This window comes from Microcaecilia unicolor, chromosome 11 (assembly GCF_901765095.1).
Source record: "Microcaecilia unicolor chromosome 11, aMicUni1.1, whole genome shotgun sequence".
Classification (NCBI taxonomy): domain Eukaryota; kingdom Metazoa; phylum Chordata; class Amphibia; order Gymnophiona; family Siphonopidae; genus Microcaecilia; species Microcaecilia unicolor.
In genome coordinates, this window is record NC_044041.1 from 156,671,016 (window position 1) to 156,687,512 (window position 16,497).

At 47.2% G+C, this 16,497-nt stretch overlaps 1 protein-coding gene across 1 annotated transcript in view; it reads left to right on the plus strand.

The window, feature by feature from the left end:
• Positions 1-16,497, plus strand: part of LOC115480163 (cytochrome P450 2G1-like) — a 181,584-nt gene that overhangs the window by 50,531 nt on the left and 114,556 nt on the right. The window contains exon 4 of the mRNA XM_030218648.1: positions 5,741-5,901. Coding sequence (XP_030074508.1) covers positions 5,741-5,901 — 161 coding nt within the window. The remainder of the gene's footprint in view (positions 1-5,740; positions 5,902-16,497) is intronic.

Genomic DNA, 16,497 nt, shown 5'->3' on the forward strand with positions numbered 1-16,497 from the left:
GAAGAGAAAGTAGATGGTGTTCACAGATTAGGTAGGGAACAGTAACTATTGAGGACTGGCTGGGAGGGGAAGAATATGGGTTGTATAGATGGGCCAGGGTGGACTGAAAGGCGTGGAGGGGCATAATCGAACGCGAACGCCCATCTCCATGGGCGTCTATGTCCGAAAACGGGTATGTGAAGAGTTGGGATAGACCATATTATCGAAAAAGATGGGCGTCCATCTTTTGTTTCGAAAATATGGTTTGGACGGACCAAATGCCATGGACTTGGTCCCTTCTGAGATGGGCATTTTTTTTTTTTGCGATAATGGAAACTAAAAATGCCCAGTTCAGAAACGTCCCAATCCAAGCCATTTGGTCGTGGGAAGTACAAATGTACAACACTACCATAGCTCTTAGGGGTGAAGGGGGCAACTGCATGTGGGTACAGTGGGTTTTAGAGGCCTCCCATTTACCACCACAAGTGTTACGGGTGGGAGGGATGGGCCTGGGTCTGCCTGCCTGAAGTGCACTGCAGTACCCACTAAAAGTGCTCCAGGGACAGGACTTGTTGCTGGTGTATAACCTTGGCACAGCAGTTGACACCTGAAGACTAATCTTGCTGAAAACGTCCTTTATTTGAATAAGCACCTTTACTCACAGTTAACTGCAGATCAGAGGTTGTGCCCCACTGGCAACAAGTCTCGCTGGTACTGAGATTAGCAGTAGGTCCGAGCTGGCAGAATGGTGTACAATGCCCTCTTTCAGCAACATTCAAGGTAAAAACTAAGTGCTGCTGTAACGTGGCTAACACATGAAAGGGATCTAAAAGTGTCTTACACAAATGGCCACTACCTCATGGACTACCAGAAACAAAACAGGGCACACTCTGACCCAGTAAGCAGAGGGAAAAGCACCATGGGAGTAGAGCCTACCAACTACCAACATCATGAGCATTTAACACAAGCTAGTGGAATCACGGAGCCCAATACCCTACACCCACCACAATGCATTGCTGATGTGACTCTGCAGTGCCCTTAACAGAAAAGATGTCACACTCACCCGAGACCCACATCAGAACCAGGGAAAGGCTGTCAGAGGATAGAACACATTCTGCTGTCATGGAGGTGGGTACGGCATTTGAGGCTGGCATACAGGCTGGGAAAAAAAGTTTGTAAAGTGGGTTTTTGTTGGTGGGAGGGGGTTAGTGACCACTGGGGGAGTCAGGGGAGGTCATCCCCGATTCCCTCCAGTGGTCATCTGGTCAGTTGGGGCACTTTTTTGGGACTTGGACCTGAAAAAAGAGGGTCCAAATAAAGCGGACCAAATTCTCGTAAAAAACGCCCTTCTTGTTTTCGATTATCAGCTAAAGATGCCCATCTCTCCTCGGCCGATAACCACGCCCCAGTCCCGCCTTCGCCACACCTCTGACACGCCCCAGTGATCTTTGTTCGTCTCTGTGATGGACTGCAGTTGAGGACGCCAAAAATCGGGTTTCGATTATACCGATTTGGACGGCCACGGGAAACAGACGCCCATCTCCCGATTTGGTTCGAAATATGGGCGTCTTTCTCTTTCGAAAATAAGTTGGCTAGCGTGAGTGTGGTGTATATGGCTTGTGAATAGGATGGTAAACTGTGGCAATGGGTTTGGGAGAAGGAGAGACTGTTGGGACTTGCAGTTCTACCCCCAGTGCTTTTTTGTGCTGGTATGTGTCGGGTACAGAGTACGACACCTTTTTTCACCTTCCCCGCTCATCTGCCCCATCTTCTGTGGCCACACTGCTGCACATAAGCAGCAGCACCAGCACTGCGGGCACAGCATGGCAAGCAGTAGCAGGTGCAGGACTGCAGTGCGAGGAGATGCACTATTGTCTCTGCCGATCCCATGCCCTGGAACAGGAAGCGGATGTCAGAAGGGCAGGGGGTCCACAGAGCTAACAGCGCGCGTCTGAGCAGTGTCGCCTCACGCCCATTTCTTCTTGATTTTCCCACAACTGGAGTTGCTGGATGAGGTGAGAGGCAGCAGGAGAAGAAATGAGGAGGAGAGGGGCAAGGGGAGAAATACTGGATGGGGAGAGAAGGGGCAAGTAGAGATGTTGGATGGAGAGAGAAGACAATGGGAGAAAAGTTGGATGGGGAGAGAAGGGTCAAGTTAAGAAATACTGGATGGGGAGAGAGGAGACAAGGGGAGAAATACTGGATGAGGAGATAGGGGGAAAGGGAAGAAAATGCTGATGGGAAGAGAAGGAGCATAGAGGGGGCAAGTAGAGAGATGCTGAATGGAGAGGGCAAGGGGAGAAATGTTGGACGAGGAAAGAGGGGACAAAGGGAAGAAATACTGGATGGGGAGAGAAGGGGCAAGTTGAGAAATACTGGATGGGGAGAGAGGAGGAAGTACTGGATGGGGAGAGAGGAGGAAGGGGAGAAATACTGGATGGGGAGAGAGGGGGAAAGGGATGAAATGCCGATGGGGAGAGAAGGGGCATGGAGAGAGGGCAAAGAGAGAAATGCTGGATGGGGAAAGAGGTGACAAAGGGGAGAAATACTAGCAGAGGGGACAAGGGGAAAATGCTGGAAGATTGGATAGTAAGAAAGAACTAAATGTGGATAAAGGCAAAAAATAAAATCGAAGAAAGCTGAAGGGAAAAGGAGGAGAGAAAAATGACAAACAGGAAATCCTGGCAATAGAGTTAAGAGAAGATGAGGAAAGTAGAAACTAGAAACTGGGACCAACACAAATGAAAAGAAGTACATGGCCAGACAACAAAGGTAGAAAAAAAGAATTTTATTTTTATTTTAAGATAAAGTAGTGTGGTAGCTGTGCTATATATTTTTTTAATAAAGTGAATGGAATATTTGAAATTTATGTCTGCTTTTTTTATAACAAGGTGAAAATTGTTTTGTTTTTCTGTCTTATCCTGCATGCCAGAGACTGGTTTTGGGGGTTTCAGCTGAATTTTTTCTACATCAGTTTATAGTAAGTCTTAAGGGTTCTTTTGTTGGGCCTAGGGACTTGTGTACTATTTTCAATTATACCTTTATATATGCTCCATGGCTGGTAAAATGGGTGTGGTTACTGTGGGGATGTGGCTACTGTGGCAATGGAGCTATAGATAGTAATCCCACTCTTATGTTGGTACTGAATGAGTACCGGCACCTTTTTTCCTACAAAAAAAGCACTGGCTACCCCTATCATTTGTTTTATTCACAAATCCTCCCTGTGTGTGTACCAACTTCATTTAAAGACACCTGACCACTTGTGTTCACAACTCACCATGCTTTAATTTCCTTTATATGGACTTGGTAATTTGTGCCGAGTTCAACCCCCACCCCCATCATTTTGAAATGTTGGTTCCTATGACCTGGCAGAAACCCAAATAGTAGCAAAATTTCATGCTACCAATCCCAGGGTAAGCAGTAGCCTCCTCATGTCTATCTCAATAGCATATTATAGACTTTTCCTCCAGGAATTTGTTCAAACCTTTTTGAACCCAGATACTCTAACCGCTGTTACCATATCCATTAGCAATGAGTTCCAGAGCTTCACTATTCATTGAGTGAAAACATATTTCCTCCTATTTGTTTTAAAAGTATTTCCATGCAACTCCATTGAGTGTTCCCTAGTCTTTATACTTTTAGAAAGAGGGAAAGTGAAATGGGACGATATACTACCTTTCTGTGTTTTTTGCAACTACATTCAAAGCTGTTTACATAGTATATAGAGGTACTTATTGTACCGGGGGCAATGGAGGGTTAAGTGTCACAAGGAGCTGCAGTGGGAATCGAGCCCAGTTCCCCAATATCAAAGTGTTCCGCACTAACTAGTAGGCCACTCATTCTACACCACTCAGGATTTTGTAGACCTCAATCATATCTCCCCTTGGTGGTTGGGAGGCGGGGATAGTGCGGGGCAGACTTATACGGACTGTGCCCTGAAGAGCATAGGTACAAATCAAAGTAGGGTATACACAAAAAGCAGCAAATATGAGTTATCTTGTTGGGCAGACTGGATGGACCGTGCAGGTCTTTTTCTGCCGTCATCTACTATGTTACTATGTATGTTACTATATCTCCCCTTAGCTGTCTCTTTATGCAACCCAACTAGGGCTTGTAAAATGATGGCTATATTGTTCCAAGACTGCCTCATATTTAACTGCCTATATGTAGTGGGCATGATGGCAAATTGCCAACCAGTGTTTAATCATGATTGACTGTAACCTTTGCTGCCTTGTTGGGTAAACTGGATGGACTGTATAGGTCTTTATCTGCCATCATATACTATGTTACTCTTCCATTTGTATTGGTCACTGATCCAGCAACTTTAGCATTTTAGAGCTCTGGTTCTTCCTTTTCCTGTGATGTTCTTACCTCCTCCACTTCCAAGACAGCATACTAGTTCTTCAGTTTGAAGGAAGGTAGAGTGAGATTGCTGATTATTCAAGGTTTGGTGATCTGTGTTCAGCCATCCTCCTTCAGTACAGTTGCATTTTCCCTTTTGCTGGAGATCTGTGACATCTCAAGAAGCAATTCATGAATATATTTCTTATGACTAATCAGTTCTATGTCATACAGGATGGGCTGAGCCTTTCCTGGTTTTGACTTATTACATCTATGAACTTCGTTTCAGTTTCTGCAAGAAAAACAGGAAATGTCCAACCTGAGATTCAGTAGCAAGTGCTGCACATTGCTACGTGGAGAACTTAGTTTGATTCTCCACACTTTTGCACTCTGGCTCTCTGGGGCTGGGGATGCAGAAAATGCAATGTTCACAGCCGCTGAGGGGTGGGAGTCTCAGCCATTACTCAACAGTGACACCTAGTGGCCAGACTTAGGACCCACATTTATCTGGACTCTGGAGGAAGCCATGAGTACTGGGAGCTTGCCAAAGATTGTCACTAAGGGGCCGTTTTACTAAAGGGTTGCAACCTGGAACTACTTCTGGCCCCACGTGGCCTCCAGTGGTAGTTCCGCCTTGAGTGTGTGCCATTTCTGGTGCCACACCAAAATATGTTTGGAATTTTTACCATGGCGGTGCTGCCTGATTACCATCAGGTTACTATGAGAGCCTTACCGCCACCTCAATGGGTGGCGGTAAGTGCTCCCTGCCTCATGGCCACATGGTAAGAGTAATCTTACTGCCTGGCCATTTTTTAGGGGCTTTTTACCTGTTGCGGGAAAAAGGGCCCTAGTGCGCATGAAAAACATCCCCTGCCACTACCACAGGGTCATTTTTACCGCAGCTTGTTAAAAAGGCTCCAAAATTTCCTGGGATATGTTGGGGGGTGGGGGGTGGAAAATGGTGGTGGTGGGGTGGAGCCTAGGTAATTATAAACAAAGACTTACAATATCATAACCCAACAAAGGCTGGTTCTGTTGAGCTAGAAACTACTGAACCAAGCTAAATACACAAATAAACAACTAAATAAAAGCAGGTGCTACGTCCATCAGTGACTCAGCCCATTCCTTATGGCAAGCAGACTATTTCCACTCGCTAGGGTTAAAATTATTTGGCAGTCAACCAATTATTAGTTGCACCCTAATGCCACATTCCCCTTCCTTAATGAATCTGCTTGTGACGTCCCTTGTTCTTCAGATTAGATATGCCAATTTATTTCAGTGCTAATACTTTGTATACTACAAAATGAGGCTTCACTCCATATAATGATGTAATTCTTGGAATTCAAGATAACCTTAATTGCCCATCCTGTGGTATCTATTTTCTGGGGAATGCTGAAGCTCTTCTCTTTCCCTACTCCAGGCTCATCCTTTGACCCCACCTTCTACCTCAGTCGGTCCGTCTCCAACGTCATCTGCTCTATTGTCTTTGGAAATCGTTTTGACTATGAGGATGAGGAATTTGTTAAGTTGATAAAAATGCTAAATCAGTTCTCAAAGCTGTTTGACTCTCCACTGACACAGGTAAAAGAATTATTTATTTTACTTACAGCATTATTTAATATACCTAATTAATTAATTATAAATTCCCAATAATAATAATATAGTACATCAAGGCAGATTACAATAGGTTAAAAACAAACCAGAAAACAGCAGAAGTAGATTTTCCAATTTGAAATCCAGTCTGTGGATGATAGTTTGAGCATGAGCACAACAGTTTTGGTATTTCTTAGTAAGCTTGTGGTTACTGCTACAGGGCCGCCGAGAGACAAGGCCGGGCCCGGGGCAAGGCCGCCCCGCCTCCGCCCCCCCCCTCCCCCCGCTGCAGTCCACAGTCTCACCTGCCTGACTCCATGGCTCCGGCCCCCCTTCATTCAAAGCGGCAGTGGCAGATCGCGTCTCTTCTGGCCTTCCCTCCCTGTGTCCTGCCCTCGTCTGATGTAACTTCCAGTTTCTGCGAGGGCGGGAAACAGGGAGGGAAGGCCAGAAGAGACGCGATCTGCGACTGCCGCTTTGAATGCAGGGGGCCCGGAGCCGAGGAGGCAGGCAAGTGAGACCGGGGACTGCAGCGCCGGCGGCCTGACCCCGGCGCCAGGCCCCCCTTGGAGGCCAGGGCCAGGGGAATTTTGCCCCCCCTCTCGGCGGCCCTGTACTTCTATGGTTGCCCCTGATGCTGAAAGGAGATTAGAATGAGACAGGAAGATTGGTTGAGTAATTATAACAAGAACCTATTAATCAAAGAGTTCCTAAGACACAAGACTTCAAAGCTGGCTGTGCCCCTAACTCTTATGTTCAACCTGGAGCAAGTAACTTTATCTCTCTGTTCCTCAGTTTACCCACCTACTATTGTGTTGAAGTAGCATATAAAACTTTTCTTTTCCTGGTAGGATATCACACAGAAAAAAAAATGCAAACATTTGTAACCAGTCTCTGCACCCCGTGCCTCAGTTTATCCACCTACTATTGTGTTGAAGTAGCGATAAAAAATTCCTTCTCCGTTAGGATATCACACAGAAAAAAATGCAAACATTTGCAGCCAGTTTCTGCACCCCTAAAGTTGACTGTTTTTCTATTTCTGAAATATTACATTTTAATATTAGAAAAGGAACAAGAGAAGGGCCACTAAGCTGACAAAGTACAAGTGCTTCTGTGCACTAAAACACTGTGTAAATCTGGACTATTTACATTACACAGCTGCCAGTTCCATAGCAATGTCGCACACTGCCAAACTTGGCTTCAGCTTCATGGGTTATGTGAAATGCATGGACAGTGAGCACAGCCATTTTGGGGAGGTAAGGTAGTCGTGGGGGGGGGGGGGGGGAAAGAAAGCCAAGTGACTTACCTGTAGCATGTGTTCTCCGAGGACAGCAGGCATATATTCTCACATGTGGGTGATGTCATCCACAGAACCCGGTGCAGACACTGGCATAGTGCACTGTCACTTTAAAACTTTGAGGCAGTGCCCCCACCGCACATACACAGGTGCCTTCCCGCCTGATGCTTGAGCATAGGACCAGCAGTACAATACTAAAGCTAAGAAGACAACTCCAAAGGGAGTCGGGAGGGATATGAGAACATATTTTCAGATATTCAACAAAGTAAGTGGAGTACAGAATACCTAAAACGAAAGAAGCACAAATCTCTCCACTCAACTATAGCATAAAGATAGCATAGATACAAAATATCGCAGGGAAGAAAAAGACTCAGTGAGCCAAGACTTAATATATTCAGTCTACATATAGATTCAATCCAATCATAAGCCATAGCGTCCTGTAGATAAGCTATTTATTAACACATACACTTCAAAAGTCTTTAGAATACTTTAGAAGAGCTTGAAAATATGTAGCTTAAATATTGAAAAGTTCTATTTAAGCTAAGTACTCAAGCTTTTCTAAAGTATTCTAAAGATTTTTGTACTGTAGGCATTTCGTGATAGACCTTCTCCTTCTTTCTTGGTGACAGCATGGTGGGATTGTCAGGCTGAGTGTGTGGTGTGAGGGTCATCATCCACTGAGTGATTGAGTCTTTTTTTTTTTTATCTGTAACCTCCAGACACAGAGCACAGTGAGCAAGTGCAGCAGTAACAGGGTCCCTTTCCTGTTAAGTTTTTCTTGGCAGTGTTAGGAGATTAGCACTCTTCTGACTGCGATTGGCAGCAGCCAGCAGGTACTGGAGATGCCTGTCCTAACACAAGAGCAACTGGATAACCTTAGCGGGGAGGAGATGCAGGACCAGCCTGCACAGAGTTCTCCTGTGGGGAGAGCAGACCCCTTGTGGGCAGAGGCCTGTGAGTCGGCAGGGCCAGATGCCATACTAGCTGAGATCTGGCAGATCTATATTCTAGAGCGACAGCGGTGAGAAGACCAGCTGCGGAAAGAGGAAAGGGAAGAGTGACAGCGGGGAGGGAATTCCAGCTGCAGAAATTGAGGTTGGAGATGGAAATGGCTCTTATTCCAAAACTCCAGCAAAACCCCTGCGCCAAGGCTAAAAGAAGGATCCACAGCTCGGATTGGGCCCAACTTGTTTGCGCAGTTTGATGATGTTTGAGGTGGCATTGATGGATATCTAACTACCTTTGAAAAATTTGCCACCTCAATGAGATTCCTCAGAAAGACTGGGTGTGCTATCTGGGAGGAAAGCTCACTGGTAGAGCACTTGAGGCATTCCAAGCACTGTCTATAGAGATGTGCTCCCAGTTTGAGGAGGTGCACAAAGCTCTGTTGAACTGGGTTCTAGTGGTGATCCGGGAAATAATAGACTGGTAAGCCTGACGTCTGTGCCGGGCAAAATAGTGGAAACTATTGTAAAGAATAAAATTACAGAACACGTAGACAAACATCATTTAATGGGACAGAGTCAGCATGAGTTCAGCCAGGGGAAGTCTTGCCTCACCAATTTGATTCATTTCTTTGAAGGCATGAATAAAAATGTGGATAAAGGTGAGCTGGTTGATGTATATCTAGATTTTCAGAAAGCTTTTGATAAAGTTCCTCATGAGAGACTCCTGAGAAAATAAAAGAGTCATGGGATAGGAGGCAGGGTTCTGGTGTGGATTAGGAATTGGTTATTGAACAGAAAACAGAGGGTAGGGTTAAATGGTTATTTCTCTCAATGGAGGAGGGTGAACGGTGGAGCGCCACAGGGATCTGTACTGGGACAGGTACTATCTAACATATTTATAAATGATATGGAAATTGAAACGACGAGTGAGGTGATCAAATTTGCAGATGATACAGAACAATTCAAGGTTGTTATAACATGTGCGGACTGTGAAATATTGCAGGAAGACCTTAGGAATTTGGAAGACTGGTCATCCAAATTGTAGATGAAATTTAATGTGGGCAAATGGAAGGTGATGCACATTGGAAAGAATAATCTGAATCCTAGTTACCTGATACTAGGGTCCACCTAGTGCTTAAGAAAAAGATCTAGGTGTCATTGTAGATAATACGCTGAAATCGTCTGCTCAGTGTGCAGCGGTGGACAAAAAAAGCAAACAGGAGGCTAGGAATTATTAGGAAAGGGATGGTGAAGAACACCGAAAATACTATAATGCCTTGTATCGCTCCATGGTGCATCCGCACCTTGAGTATTGCGTTCAGTTCTGGTCGCTGTATCTCAAAAAAGATATAGTGGAATTAGAAAAGGTTCCGAGAGGAGGGACCAAAATGATAAAGAGGATGGAACTTCTCTTGTATGAAGAAAAGCCAAAGAGGTTAGGGCTCTTCAACTTGGAAAAGAGACGGATGAGGGGAGATATGATTGAAGTCTGTAAAATCCTGAGTGGAGTAGAATGAGTAGAAGTAAATTGATTTTTTACTCATTCCAAAAGTACAAAGGCAGGGGACATGTGAGGAAGTTATGTGGAAATACTTTTAAAACAAATAGGAGGAAATATTTTTTCACTCAATGAATAGTTAAGCTCTGGCACTCTTTGCCGGAGGATGTGGTAACAGCGGTTAGCGTATCTGGGTTTAAAAAAAGGTTTGGACAAGTTCATGGAGGAAAAGTCCATAGTCTACTATTGAGACAGACAAGTGAAGCAACTGCTTGCCCTGGGAAATTTAGTATGGAGTGTTGTCACAATTTGGGTGTCTGCCAGATATTTCTGATCTGGCTTGAACACGTTTTGGAAAACAGGATACTGGGCTAGATGGACCACTTAGTCAGATCTTTACTGGTACAATGTCCTATTTCACTCTCGAGAGAACAGGGAACCAGTGACATATTTCTTTATCTATAACAGCCCTTTTTCTTTGGAATTAAGTGACCACCAGAACTTTAGGTACAAGCCTGTGGTGCTCCCGGTAGGGAAGATTATACACCAGACATCTAGTATAAGAATGCAGCAGAAGTACCAGGTGTGGAACCAAATACAAATCAGCAGGCAGATGCAAAATCCAGGAACAGGCAAAAGTCTGAGCAGGTCTGTTGCAGGTACATAAGTATTGCCATACTGGGACAGACCAAAGGTCCATCAAGCCTAGCATCCTGTTTCCAACAGTGGCCAATCCAGGTCACAAATACCTGGCAAGATCCCAAAAAGTACAAACATTTTATGCTGCTTATCCCAGAAATAAGCAGTGAAGTTTCCCCAAGTCCATTTTAATAATGGTCTATGGACTTTTCCTTTAGGAAGCCGTCCAAGCCTTTTTTAAAACCCCGTTAAGCTAACCACCTTTACCACATTCTCTGGCAACGAATTCCAGAGTTTAATTACACGTTGAGTGAACAAAAATTTTCTCCGATTCATTTTAAATTTACTTCTTTGTAGCTTCATTGAATGCCCCCCTAGTCCTAGTATTTTTGGAAAGAGTAAACAGACGCTTCATGTCTACCACTTCCACTCCACTCATTATTTTATAGACCTCTATCATATCTCCCCTAAGCCATCTTTTCTCCAAGCTGAAGAGCCCTAGCCGCTTTAGCCTTTCCTCATAGGGAAGTCGTCTCATCCACTTTATTATTTTTGCCGCCCTTCTCTGCACCTTTACTAATTCCACTAAATGTTTTTTGAGATGTGTCGCCCAGAATGGAACACAATATTCGAGGTGCGGTCGCACCATGGAGCGACACAAAGGTATTATAATGTCCTCGTTTTTGTTTTCCATTCCTTTCCTAATAATACCTAACTTGCTTTCTTAGCAGCCGCAGCACACTGAGCAGAAGGTTTCAACGCATCATCAACGACGACACCTAGATCCCTTTCTTGGTCCGTGACTCCTAACGTGGAACCTTGCATTACATAGCTAAAATTCGGGTTCCTCTTTCCCACATGCATCACATTGCATTTGCTCACTTTAAATGTCATCTGCCATTTAGACTCCCAGTCTCGTAAGGTCCTCTTGTAATTTTTCACAGCCCTCTCGCGATTTAACAACTTTGAATAACTTTGTGTCATCGGTAAATTTAATTAACTCACTAGTTACTCCCATCTCTAGGTCATTTATGTTTCAATAATTTTTTTATTGGAGAAGGCTCAAAATAACATTTCCTTCAGGAACTTTGTCAACGTAATTGTCTAACAGAGAATGCTATCTGAGCTTTTACTTACAAATACAGTGATTGATCGCTAACATCAAAAAATTCTATTCCCGCCTTTTCCGTTTGTAATTCTAGCATCTTCCTCACCCTGGATTTTCCATTTTCTCCCCTTCCCCCTTCTCTCCCTCCCACCCCCACTTCCTCCCATATTTCAATTCTCTCAGTTCACAGTCCTCACGCGCAGACTTTCTTGCTTCAGTTTCCGTATCACAGATTCATTGTATGTCCTTTGGTGTGCGGTGACAGCGTCATCCAGAATGGGGTCCCACAATTCCAAAAGAGTGTGGAGGTCAATGGTTTGTGGTGTTTGAGACCCGTTCTCTCCGTCCGTAATAAGTGGATAATCTGGCCTCTCCACTGGGACACCGTGGGCCCTTCCTCCGATAGCCACGCCAGCAGGATGATTTTCTTCGCCACCATTATAGCTCGAGAGACAAATGCTCGGCATCCCTTAGGTAGAGGCCCACTCAGTCTCAGGAGGCCAAATAAGAGCTTCGCTTCTGCTCGCCAGTTTATCGCCCAAATTGCAGCTATCTGTTGAATCAGTCCAAATGTCCTTACCCTTGAGCAGTTCCAAAACATATGGCCCAGCGTTGCTCCTACTGCTTTGCACTTGGGGTAAGCGCCATCCGGTGAGAGTCCCATATGGAATGCTCATCTGGGCGGGATGTATGCTCTCAGTGTGAACTTAAATTGTATCTCCCAATATCTCGCTTGGTCTGTATTCTTGCGGTATCCCAGCAGATGCTCCCACACCATAGTTGCAGTGATTTCTATCCCCAACTCCTCACTCCATCGGTAAATCTGGCTCTTTTGCCATGTCCTTTAAATGTCTATGGTAGTATGTCAAGGGGACTTTCTGTTGCGCCCCCAGGGAGAGCGCTGAGCCAGCTCTTCTTGTAAATCCTCTGCTAACGCTACTTGTGGTAGGCTGGCAATATAATGTTTCAGTTGGTAGTAATGGAACCAATCCGATGGAGGTAGATCGAACTGTGCTTGGAGTTCATTCCAAGGTTTAGTTCTACCATTCGCATCTATCACTTGCAATAAATATTCCAGCCCTTTATCTTTCCAGCGTGCAAAGGCTACATGTATCTGTCCTGGCGGGAAATCTGGGTTGCCACAGACTGGAAGGTAAGGTGTCACACAAGTGATGCCGACAAAGCCAGCGCCAAGCCGCTTGTGCTGCCGATAGAAGCTGCGCTGATGCTAACAAATTGGTCTCTCTTGCTTTTCCTGTGCAACATATAGCTGATGTGTCGCTGATCAGTCTCCCTCATCTCAAGGTCGGAGGGGGTAAAGTATACTGTGGCCCTAAGCCAATCATTCAAGTGTCTCAGTCCACTGGCTATCGTCATGTAGCGCATGTTTAGCAGTCTCAAGCCTCCATACTCCACCGGGAGGTGAAGGGTAGTCAGCGCTATTCTAGGTTTTTTCTTCGCCCACAAAAAGACCTGCAGCATCTTATTGAGTTTCTTTTCGTCTGCTTTTGTCAGGTATAGGGAGAGAGTCTGAAATACATACAGCCATCTGGGTACTATCACCATGTTATACAATGCTATCCTTCCTATGAGTGATACGGGGAGCCCTTGCCACATTTGCAAGCTCATTCTCGTATCATGTAACAACTTTTGCACATTCCAATCATACACTTGAGAGCTCTCGAGGTATCTGGACTCCCAAGTATTTGATGGCATCAACCTCCCACTCTGTGGGTAGTGTCAGGTTCTGCCGGATGGAGTCTCCCTGCAACACCTCCAAGGCCTTTGACTTTTGAATATTCCCAACCGTCAGCCCTGCGCGGAACGATAGGCGGCCATGTCCCGGTACCTGCGGCCTCCCAACACCTCCCTGTTCGTCAGGAACATCGCCGATGATACCAGTCAGTCATCTGTGTTTGAGTCACAGCAATGTAATTACCAGAGAACACCACCGCGAATCTTCCACACTGGGCTGTCGGTGCACAACGAAGCAGTCCACAGGCACCACGGATCAGCAAATCTCCCTGCATCAGGAGGAAGTATTAACGCTCCAGCAAAACTCGTTTGCTGATTGAGGGCAGCCCAGCTCAGTTGCTTGGTTGCTCTGAGAGCACCCCAGCTACTCCAGCTTTCCCTGGTCCACCCGAGCCTGCCTCTCTCCGCTTGCCTGCTACAGTCTGACGGTTCCAGCTTCTTCCGTCCGCTGATCCAGCTTCCCCCTGCTTGCTGCAATCCAGCCGGTCTACCGTGTTCCAGTCCGCCTGATCTCAGCTTGGCTTGTTCCGATCCGGTCCGCCTGACCCCAGATTGTTCCGGCCCACCAGTTTCCCAGCTTGTTCCAGTCCACCTGATCCCAGCTTGTTCCAGTCCGCCTGAGCCCATCCTGTTCCAGTTCGCCGATCCAGCGTCCCCCTTGTTTGTTCCAGTCCATCTACTCCAGCCTGCTTGTTCCAGTCCAAACGCTCTAGTGTGTTCCAGTCCGCCTGCTCCAAGCTCGTTCCAGTCTGCATGATCCCATCTTGTTCCAGTCCGCCCGATCCCTGCTTGCTCCAGTCCACCAATCCAGCTTCCCTGTTTGCTCCAGCGTTCCAGCTTCTCCCTTCTTGTTCCAGCCCATCTGCTTCAGCCTACTTGATCCGGTACACCTGTTCCGATCCCAGCTTGTTCCAGTCCACCGATCCAGCTTCCCTGTTTGCTCCAGCGTTCCAGTCCGACTGTTCCAGCTTCTCTTTGCTTGCTTGCTTCAGCCTACTGGCTCCGGTACACCTGCTCCAGCGTTCCAGTCCAACTGTTCCAGCTTCTCTTTGCTTGCTTCAGCCTACTTGCTCCGGTACATCTGCTCCAGCGTTCCAGTCCGACTGTTCCAGCTTCTCCTTGCTTGCTTCAGCCTACTTGCTCCGGTACACCTGCTCCAGCCTACCTACTCCAGTACATCTGCTCCAGCGTGTTCCAGTCCGCCTGAACCAGCTTCTCCCTGCTTATTCCAGTACCTGCTCCAGCCTGCCTGCTCCAGCTCATCTGCTCCAGCGTGTTCCAATCCACCTGAACCAGCTTCTCCCTGCCTGTCTCAGTCCATCTGCTCCAGACTGCCTGCTCCAGCTTCTCCATGCTCGTTCCTATTCATCTGCACCAACTTGCTCCAGCCCACCTGCTAGCTTGTCAGCCATTGACTTACTTGCCTACTAGCTTACTAGCCCGCTAACTCACCAGCCATTGACATACCTGCTCTCCAGTTTCTCCCTGCTCACTCCTGTCCTCCTGCATCAGTATGCTCCAGCCCGCCTGCCAGCTTGTCAGCCCTTAACTTACCTGCTCTCCAGCGTCTCCCTGCTCATTCCTATCCATCGGCACCAGCATGCCCCAACCCGCCTGCTAGCCTGTCTCCCACTGATTTACCTGCCGACCTGCTAACTTGTCAACCTACCTGCCTCACTGCTTCTTCCAGCCCACCTGCCTCTCACTGCTCGTTCCTGTCCATCCGCACCAGCTTGCTTCACCCCGCCTACAAGCTTGCAGCCACTACCACACTTGCCTGCCTCCTAACTTGCCAGCCACTCACTTACCCACTCTCCAGTACATCAATCCCTCCAATTCCAAGCCTCCGGCTCTTCGCTCTGTCACTACACTTACACCTGTCACACTGTAACCACTACTTATGGCCCCTGTCCACATCTTCTTCCTTGCCCTGTCCCTTCCTAATCTTTTTCCCCTCCCCTTACCGCTGTCTACCGCTGGAACCCATTGCCCACCTGTGTTCCCTCCCATCCTGCCCGCTACGGCATCCCTCACCACCTCACCATCTCTCCTGTCCCCCTCCTCCTTCCTAGCCCTTAATCTCCAACATCTCCTTCCTACCATTAACCCTTCACCATTCCTCCTAAGTGCACCCCGTCTTCGTCGCCTTCGTCGCCCGACCTCCCCCACCCTCCTCCGCACTCTCTTGCTCCTCCTCCTGCTATCCGCGGGAGACATTAACCCTAATCCAGGCCCCCCCCACCTGTCCTCCTCCTTTCCATGCAAACGCTTCCGTGATGTCTCCAACCTCGTCCCTATTCCCCTCCTCCCCCCCTCTTCCCTCCCCTTCTCATGTGCCTTGTGGAATGCCCACTCGATCGGCAACAAACTGCCCTTCACCCACGATCTCTTCATCTCTCGTTCCCTCCAACTGCTCGCCCTAACTGAAACCTGGCTCTCCCCTGACGACTCTGAGGCAGTCGCGGCCCTCTGTCATGGAGGCTATCTCTTCTCCCACACTCCCCGCCCAGATGGCCGCGGTGGATGCGTCGGGCTACTTCTCTCACCCTCCTGTAGTTTCCAACCCCTCCTCCTACCGCAGTCTCACTGCTTCTCGTCCTTCGAAGCTCACTCCATCCGGCTATTCCATCCATTACCACTCAGAGTTGCAGTCATCTACCGCCCCCCTGACAAGCCCCTCTCTTCATTCCTTACTGACTTCGACGCTTGGCTCACCGTCTTTCTTGATCCCGCATCTCCTTCCCTCATTCTTGGTGATTTTAACATTCACGTTGACAACCCATCCAATGCCTACGCTTCTAAATTCCTTACTCTGATATCCTCCTTTAACCTCCGACTATGCTCTACCACCCCTACTCACCGTGATGGCCATTGTCTCGACCTCGTTCTCGTCTCTTCCTGCTCACCTTCCAATTTCTGCACCTCAGTCCTTCCTATCTCAGATCATCACCTAATTACCCTCACACTTCATCACCCTCCCCCTCAACCTCGCCCAACTATAACCACGGCCTTCAGGAATCTCCAAGCTGTCGACCCCCCTACCCTATCCTCCCACATCTCCAATCTCTTCCCTTCCATCTCGTCTTCTGAATCTGTCGACACGGCTGTCTCTACCTACAATGAAACTCTCTCCACCGCTCTGGATACCCTAGCACCATCTGTCTCTCGCCCCACTAAGCGCACTAATCCGCAGCCCTGGTTAACCCCCTGCATCCGTTACCTTCGCTCCTGCACCCGATCTGCTGAACGACTCTGGAGGAAATCTCGCACCCTATCAGACTTCACCCATTACAAATTCATGCTATCCTCCTTCCAGTCCTCCCTATTCCTTGCCAAACAG